Source organism: Contarinia nasturtii, unplaced genomic scaffold (assembly GCF_009176525.2).
Source record: "Contarinia nasturtii isolate CC-2019 unplaced genomic scaffold, AAFC_CNas_1.1 Cnas_scaffold_5417, whole genome shotgun sequence".
In the NCBI taxonomy this organism is placed as follows: domain Eukaryota; kingdom Metazoa; phylum Arthropoda; class Insecta; order Diptera; family Cecidomyiidae; genus Contarinia; species Contarinia nasturtii.
This window is the reverse complement of record NW_022202689.1, coordinates 6,856-15,025: the sequence shown is the minus strand read 5'-3', so window position 1 is coordinate 15,025 and position 8,170 is coordinate 6,856. Positions and strand designations below refer to the sequence as shown.

General features: G+C 31.0%; 1 protein-coding gene, 1 long non-coding RNA gene and 1 other non-coding gene across 4 annotated transcripts; 2 read left to right on the top strand and 1 right to left on the bottom strand.

Moving 5' to 3' along the window:
* Window positions 1–1,953: 1,953 nt before the first annotated feature.
* Window positions 1,954–6,220, bottom strand: LOC116351413 (threonylcarbamoyladenosine tRNA methylthiotransferase). 2 transcript variants are annotated; one of them, XM_031783510.1, is made up of 5 exons: window positions 5,716–6,220; window positions 5,536–5,636; window positions 5,327–5,473; window positions 4,658–4,872; window positions 1,954–2,161 (listed from the first exon to the last, which is right to left on the bottom strand). In XM_031783510.1, exons 1-5 carry the CDS (start codon window positions 6,051–6,053, stop codon window positions 1,970–1,972), a joined length of 993 nt encoding a protein of 330 aa, XP_031639370.1. In that variant the 5' UTR covers window positions 6,054–6,220; the 3' UTR covers window positions 1,954–1,969. The 2 variants fall into 2 exon arrangements, with proteins under 2 accessions (XP_031639370.1, XP_031639369.1); XM_031783509.1 differs by having other exon boundaries at window positions 5,246–5,473; window positions 5,716–6,217.
* A 40-nt stretch (window positions 6,221–6,260) lies between these two features.
* Window positions 6,261–7,828, top strand: LOC116351414. Its single transcript, XR_004202135.1, has 6 exons — window positions 6,261–6,388; window positions 6,680–6,806; window positions 6,988–7,033; window positions 7,235–7,269; window positions 7,479–7,513; window positions 7,751–7,828. It is a non-coding gene; the product is annotated as an uncharacterized LOC116351414 (long non-coding RNA).
* On the top strand, window positions 7,081–7,164 carry LOC116351415. Its single transcript, XR_004202136.1, has one exon. It is a non-coding gene; the product is annotated as a small nucleolar RNA R38 (small nucleolar RNA).
* Window positions 7,829–8,170: the final 342 nt, after the last annotated feature.

Below are 8,170 nucleotides of genomic sequence, written 5' to 3'. Positions count from 1 at the left end.
AATCGCCGGAGACCGATTTTATTCGAAAGTAGATGGAAAACTGAGCATACATGTCTCTTCGAATTTTTGGATTTCGTCGCGCAAGTGCCTGGGGTCTAGGTTCGAAAAAAAGTGGAATGCACTTTTTCAATTTTTCATCGCATGGCCTACTTTCTATGCATATGAAAGGTGAGGTAATGATCTATATGTCGTTGGAAAGCTACGAACCTCAGCTATCCAGATCTAAAGTTAGATTGGAAAAAATTTCGAAAATGATCGCTAGATGGCGCTGCATGTGTTGTTTTTTTTGGAAAAATGACCATGACTTTTTTCAGACCAACCATAATTAAAAAAATTACATACATAGTTTTCTGGTGGAAAACTGAGCGTTTGTTGGGGACTAAATTTGTGATGTTTTGGTGTGTGTGTCATATCTGGGAAAATTCCTAACGAACCAATTTTTTTCTTCAAAATTATTTTTTTTTTTCGAAAATTTTCGATTTTTGGAGAATTTCTAGATTATGGTACACGGGGTGTTTTTCAACAAAAATACGTCATTTTTGGCTCTTTGGCAAGATATTGAGCCCCCCAAGAGCATTCTGCGAAGAAATTTTGAAAAATTTTTTGTGGAGATGGTTCAATCCATTTATGACCATACTATTAAAAAATGAGGAAAAATCGATGAAAATCGTAATTTTGTTAAAAAAAATGTGTGAATAACGTTTTTTTTTTAAATCATAGATCGAAAGAGCACTCAATTTTGAACCAATGTGCACATTTTTTAAAACCAACATTTTTCAAAATTGGTCAAAATTCGAAAAAGCGTGTATTTGGCGGACCACCTTTTTAACATTTTTTAAATAACCAGGAAACTACACCTTTGTGGTCTTTATTCAATTGAAAAAAATGAATTAAAAAATCGTTGCAACTAGTTTTGAATAGATTTGGTAACCATATATACTACAAATTCACCGTAGAAATTTCTCCTTTTGTTTCGAAATTTTACAAAAACAATTAAAAATGCAAAAAAAAAAAAATTCGAGGGAAAACATAAAACTCTAATTCAATGTAAAAACAAATGATAAAAGTATGGCAGAAAGCAAAACAAAATTGGCGTGCATTGCAAGAAATCGATTAATATAAATATTCTAGATTTCCAATGTGATGAATACACACACGGGAATAATGTATAGATTATTGGTAGAAATGATTTTTTTTCTTAAATCTATACAAAAGTTTAGATATCTCAACAAAAATTTATTTTTTATTAAAAAAATATTTTCTCAATGTCAATAAATATTGCGATACATATTTATCAACGAGCGCCAAAATACATCATTTAATACAGCCTTTTCTCTTCACACGAAAGAACAACAACAATTACATGGCTACACTCGAACGGCGAGTATAGAGGATGCGACCACTACTTATGCAAACAACGTGTCTTGTTACATTGGAACGGCAACTATATAGAAGTCAACTACTACACACGCATCACTTCAACTGGCGAGTCAGTGGCGAGTCAGTGGAAGCATGTAAGACACAAACGACAACGTTGTTTGCATAAGTAGTGGTTGCATTCTCTATAGTCGTCGTTCGAGTGTAGCCATGTAATTGTTGTTGTTCTTTCGTGTGAAGAGAAAAGGCTGTATTAAATGATGTATTTTGGCGCTCGTTGATAAATATGTATCGCAATATTTATTGACATTGAGAAAATATTTTTTTAATAAAAAATAAATTTTTGTTGAGATATCTAAACTTTTGTATAGATTTAAGAAAAAAAATCATTTTTCATTTTTAATTTTCTAAGAATGAGAGAGGCAACGCAATATAAAAATTGTTTGTGTATTTGATTGCAAGCGTCACTGAAAATTTATATCAGATCATTTTCAGATTTGATGTGCAGTATTGCGTCACAGTGAGAACTTCCAAAGAAGTGTTTTTTACTTATAAAACTATACTATACTTAACTGCATTTATTAAAATTAAATTACCTCGCTCGCAATGTATCGACTACTTCTTCAAATTCATTTCGACAATATTCCCGTTTCATTTCAGTCAGCACAGAGTCCGATCCACTTTGCACCGGTACATGCAAAAATGCATAGACACGTGGTGTTTGAAAAATTTTCGCGATTTCTTCCAAATGTTCCAGAATATATGGTGGGTTTGTCATACCAACCTGATGAGCAAAATCACGAAAAATGGAAAAATAATCAAAAGAATATATATTAGCAATAACTTGGTGTATAACGTAAAAAAATGTTATGCTTCGACCCGCTTTGGTGGTAATTTTCGTGAAAAATAGAAGGTCGATTATATGTATAGTTTCCAATTTCCACAGCATAATGTCAACCTGATCCAACACAACGTTAAATTTTAATTTTGCATTTCAATTCTAATGATAAATTTCTCACAGAAAAAATAATAATAATGAATAATAATAAAAAACCTCTATCGAGGTGAAGAACGAGTGAAGAAACCAAAATTTGAAACACAAAATTGATCTGACATCAATTTTGTGACGAAAATAGTTGGTAGAGATTTTTTCGGTGTACTGTGAATAAAAACTTAATATATTATTGTACATTTAAAACATTGCAGGAATTCCTCACTTTTTACCATCCGTGACTTTAGAGTGACTGCGTCAAAGTCGAAAAGAATGCAGATTATATTCGTGCTGCAGCTTCTTGGGTGAAATACCATCGTCAAAAGGACTATCCTGGCGTTCGTACATTAACCATCGACGAGATCGATGGCATTGAAATGTACTCATGTATGCAATATGCACGATTGGATTGGACAAGCATATCGAAACGGTTCGAGCAATCGACAAAACAACTTACAAAATTGTTCGCAATCAGCCATCAATTTTCTACATGGGAGCCAGCGGATCAGCCAATTCGTCAATTAAGATCAAGAAATATGTGCGATGTCCAGGGATCCGCAAATTGATTGCAGCCATTGTGAAACGTGGCAATTGAATCATTCGACTGATAAATGAAAACATGAAATCACAACATTGTCCATTGTGTTTCAAACGATTTCCGCGATGCAAGAAATGCGTGGGTTGTGTAAAAAATCTAATTGTCGGATTACCACCACTCATTGTAACCAATGTGAGCAAGCGATTACTACAAATGCGACGTGCAATTGCACGGATTTGGCGCGCGATGCGAGTACAAAAGTATGCAAATAATTGAAATTGGTTATACAAATTGTGAAAAAATTAATATAATGTGTTTTTTTTATATCATTCGGCAGGTCAATGTGTTTCAAGCGGATTATTCTTCCAAATGTAAGGAGACGACGCCGCAATGACAACAGCCATTGCCATTCTATGGACAACTGCAACATCATTTAAATAATACTTAATTTAGAAATTTGTTTATAACTATTATTAAATTAGTTCGAGGCCAAAACCAGATGAAAAATCGCCCAGCCCGGATGCCCGGATATGCTGGAAAAATTCCGGATTTCTCCCGGAGTTTTTACAATTTTCGACGATTTTTTAACAAAAAAACTTCAATAATTTTGGATTTTTTTCTTTTTAAATGTGTGAACTTGTTGTATTTTTTATGACGACAAATCCACTTTATCAAAAACTATGGAAACATCATTTATTGAGCTTACATTGATAATTAAGTCATTTTTGTGGAAATCGAAAAATATTTCAAAGATTTTCTGAGGAAAATATTTTTGCTTTGGTTGAAAAAATTAATTTTATAGGGATTCCGCCCGGATTTTCAATTAACAAGTTTGAGTTGCATCGCCCGGATTTTGCCCGGACTTAGAGCAAATTCGCCCGGAAAATCCGGACCGGATCGACATAAAAAAAATCTGGCAGGCTTAGTTTATTGCATATGATTATGAATCAATTCATTTTTTTTCATATCAATCTAATCTATTTTTTTCATTCCATTGTGACGTTGGGTTTGACTGAAACTATACAAAAATTCGGGCCCGAATTCAACCGTAAATAAAATGTTATACATCCGTAAGATGAACTTTTCCGCACTGTGATCCACAACATGCATTTATTACATATCTTTTACCGTAAATATGAATTCATGAGAAAACTGAATCTGATATAAGTTTTGCGATACATATAATTTTTGATAGACTTTTCAATGCCTGTATGATATCGTAATCATGTGAAAATTTGCAGATGTTATCTTTTTCACAAAAAGCTAACATTCTGAAAGTTTGAAGAAATTTGAATACAATTGAGTGGTACCTTCCATTGTGTGAAAAAAATAACCTGTCTCAGCTCATTACGGTATCATACAGGCATGGCTTCGATACAAATATCCAAATTTTTTGAAATTTTTGTATAAAAAGTGTGTCGAAATATATTTGTATCGCAAAACTAACATCATATTCGGTTTTCTCGTACCCAAAAACCCCCCAATACATATTTTTGAGTATTTAAGAATACATTAAATACAGAGTACAGGGTACGCACATACATTCGGACATCGAAAAAACGACTGATTCGTGTTCCCTGACCCCGAAAACACCCAGAAAACATATTGGGTGTTAATTTTTCGACCGATTCCAATACTTTACCTTACACACTAGGTGTGCGGAAAAGTAACATGTGCCTGATAATGTTGAATTTACGTTAAAATGTAGTTCTTTGATTTTAAAATTTGGTTTTCTATAGTATAATACCAACCCTCAACATACAACCATCTGGAATGATTTCAGTTAACTTCCAAAGTAGTTGTGGTAATGAGGTGCCTATGTCTCTGCCATAGGTTCCAGTGTCTTCTGAAGTGAGCCAAATTTCACAAACTCCCTCTTTAAAGGCCTGCACTGCACGTGCTACAATTTCTTCGGGTGGATAACTGGTTAAATTTCCGCGTGAGTGTTTCGTTTTACAATAGGTACCTTAAATGATCACAAAAATATAGATTAGAGAAAAAGTTAAGGGTAATGCAATAAACACAAATAAAATTGAAACCTCTTGTAAACATTTTTACATTGCTTAAGTTTGAGAGTTTTGTCGCGAAAATATTATGTGTGGTATGTTTTGTAGCCACTGACAATTTTATTGAAATATCAAAATTTTGTCAGCTGTGAACAGAAATTGAAAAAAATTGTCAGTGGCAAACAAAAATGATCATGAATTCAGGCATTTATAAATTTTTCTTAATTTGAGAATATATTTTTTTATAGTATATCAAATTCATGACGTTGGCGTAAAAAAATAGATCAACGTCATAAATTTGATTTATAGTTAATTGCGTGTAGTAAATGGTACATTGATTCAAACATCCTGAGTTGATGGCAATGATTTCAATCAGTGGATTTTTTCGAATCTTTGGTAAGTCTAATGGCGCACCAGCCACATATTTTCCATTATTTTTTTTTGGTTGTAATAAACGGACTGTATGTCCTTTTAAAGTCTCTTCTACGACCTCTACGATACGGTCGATTTGACGAACTCCGACAATACTTAATCCCTTCAGGTAGTCCGATTTTGGTGCACCTTGAATAGAACATTTAAAAAATAAATTTTATAACAATTGCCAAAAAATAATGATTGGTTACCTTGAGGTACACAACCAGCAACAACGACATGTTTCCCTGTGTCCAAACCACTTTGAACTTCATTACGAAATGTATCTTCCGATGGATTTTTTACCGTACAACTATTCGTAAATAATAATAATAATAATAATAATAATAATAATAATATTATTATTATTAATATATAATAATTTACAATACCTATTTAACAGCCATAAATCAGCCGATGTTTTATCTCTTGTCAAATTGTACCCAAAAGTAGCAAGCTGTCCTGCCATGTATTCTGAGTCTGAGTTATTGTGTGCGCAACCCCATGTTTTTACATAAACCTTTTGAGTTCCTGGAATTATTGAACTTTGTAAAATTGTGCGTTCCACTTTATCTGCCTTCGATCTGTCTGAAATTTTTACTGGTTGTCGTTTTTTGGCTCGGACTGTTACATCTTTTTTATTCGCATATCGTTCTTTGGGTGTGATATGGTCTTGAGAAGAAATTAAATCTTCTATATCTATTTCGTTGCACCCTAAAACGTTTTCCATTTCGTTCAACTGGAAACGTACACGTTTTTTAGTTTATATTAAAAATGTTGTTTAATTATAGTTTATCGAAATTATAACTTAAAATGACAATAACCAATACTAATTTTGACTACTTTTTTGTGGTTATGTGTTATTCGATCACATTTCTTGAACATATCGATAAGCGAAGTGACAGTTTTGACAGTATTCAATAGTTTCTTAGTGTACCACTAGAGTGACAATCTTGAACGATAAGATTTTAGTCAATAAGTTGACGAATAATTATCGTTGAGTTCTTCTCTTTCAAGACGTCGACGCATTCAGTTCACTTTGTCTCTACAAATCAATTTTCAAAGGTAAATGTTCTCTCTTTTTATTATACATTGATACAATTAAGACAAAATTTTTGAAATTTTTCTCGGTTTTAAATTTAATATATTAAAAAGGTTATTTATCTTCATTTAACAATTTCTGAGTTCGAAGCTATTATTTTGTCTAATTTTCTTAAACATATAAATTTCTGATTTTCATTATAGTTAAACAATTATTATTAATTATCGAACCAAATACAGATTTATTTCACTTTAATTGAATATTGAATAGTTCAAGAATAAATTTTTCATGTTTTTTGTTTCCACTTGATACAGTTTTTTAAGAGAAATGAGTGTGATCAAATGAATCGGAAACTGTAAGCGGCCACATAACCACAATGTTATAGTGATGAAACCACGTGCAATCTTTTGCAGTTACAGTCATTGTATACAGAGACAATTAGTAAGTTTTTCGATTTTTTTAAATGTTTATTTTGAGCTTTATGATGAGTTTATGTAAAGAGACAAAGCATATACCTGAACAAAGTATGTGGATTTAATTTACTGAGAAATTTATCATAAATTTAACTGATATATTTGGAAATAATTTAGAAATATTAAGAATATATTTTTTCAAATTTCAGTGTTCGTGGACTGTATTTAGTGGGCATGACTTTCAGCCTTAATTTAGTAAGTTTATAATATATTTATTATACGAAATTATAAATATTGTTTGAATTTTAGAATGATGAATAATTTATTGTCAAACAGTTATCCCTGTCATAAGAGATTTTGATGAAAATTTGTTTTCTGAAAAAGAAAAATAATTATCCAAGATTATAACATATATTTTTTGTATTTATAATAATGTTTCTTTTTATCCCTTTACAGAACAGTTGAATTTGCTCTCCGATATAGTACATAAGGTAAAACTTCCATAATTTCCAACACTCCAAATATGTTAGGCTTTTAGTGATTTATATGATGAATTTTTACCGCCCCAGACCTATTCTATTTGGAACTAGTTAATAAAATGAGGATTGGTTGTTCTGAATTCAAACCCAATATAGTTAGGCAAAATTAGTATTTTCAAGAATGTTCCATTAGCTAATGATTTGAATTTTTTTCATTGCAGATGTGATAATATACATTTTGCGATTGCTGTAACAGGTACGTCAAATTCACAAATGATAGTTTTTAGTTAAAGTGTTTAATTAAAATAAAGCTATAAATATTTTTACTGATGAATTTTACTATACGCTATTAATATTGCTCAAGAGACACAGAGTTCTCTGAGAGCAAATTGATTACAACTTGCCCTCACTGAAAATGTTTTCATAGAAATAATATTTCTTTTTTATATTTGATGTTTGCAATAACGAAACTATCCTCATTTCTATTTTACAGGTAAACAACTGAAAAAAAGAATTAATAATGAATTCAAACTGATTACTTATATACAATAAAGTCATTCAAAATTAGAAATGTGTGTGTTTTATTTTGGTTTAATGGTAACATTTAATTAATAATAATTTTTATTTAAAAAAACGAACAGTGTTCCTTCCAATCTATAAAAAATAAAATAATTCACTTTTCATCAAGCATTTTAAGAGAGACAAATAAATGTCTTTGATTATAATTTTGAAAATTTATGTACGACGTACATTGTACGTACAATTGTTAAATTCATTGTAGTAATGTCTTTCATTTTTATCTATTTTGTTTTAAAAAAATGTCAATCCAAAGTTTAATGTCGAAAAATTTAGTTCTAAATCAATTAGTATTAGTAAAATTAATATTAGTATTACTGTTTGGTATCTTTTTGGT

Coding starts and splice junctions, on each gene's coding strand:
- LOC116351413 (XM_031783509.1), bottom strand. CDS start 6,053: ATGGAAAACGTTTTAGGGTGCAACGAAATAGATATAGAAGATTTAATT. Junction 5,474..5,535: donor TGCTGGTTGTGTACCTCAAG/GTAACCAATCAT, acceptor GTTCTATTCAAG/GTGCACCAAAATCGGACTAC. Junction 4,873..5,245: donor CTCAGGATGTTTGAATCAAT/GTACCATTTACT, acceptor TGATCATTTAAG/GTACCTATTGTAAAACGAAA.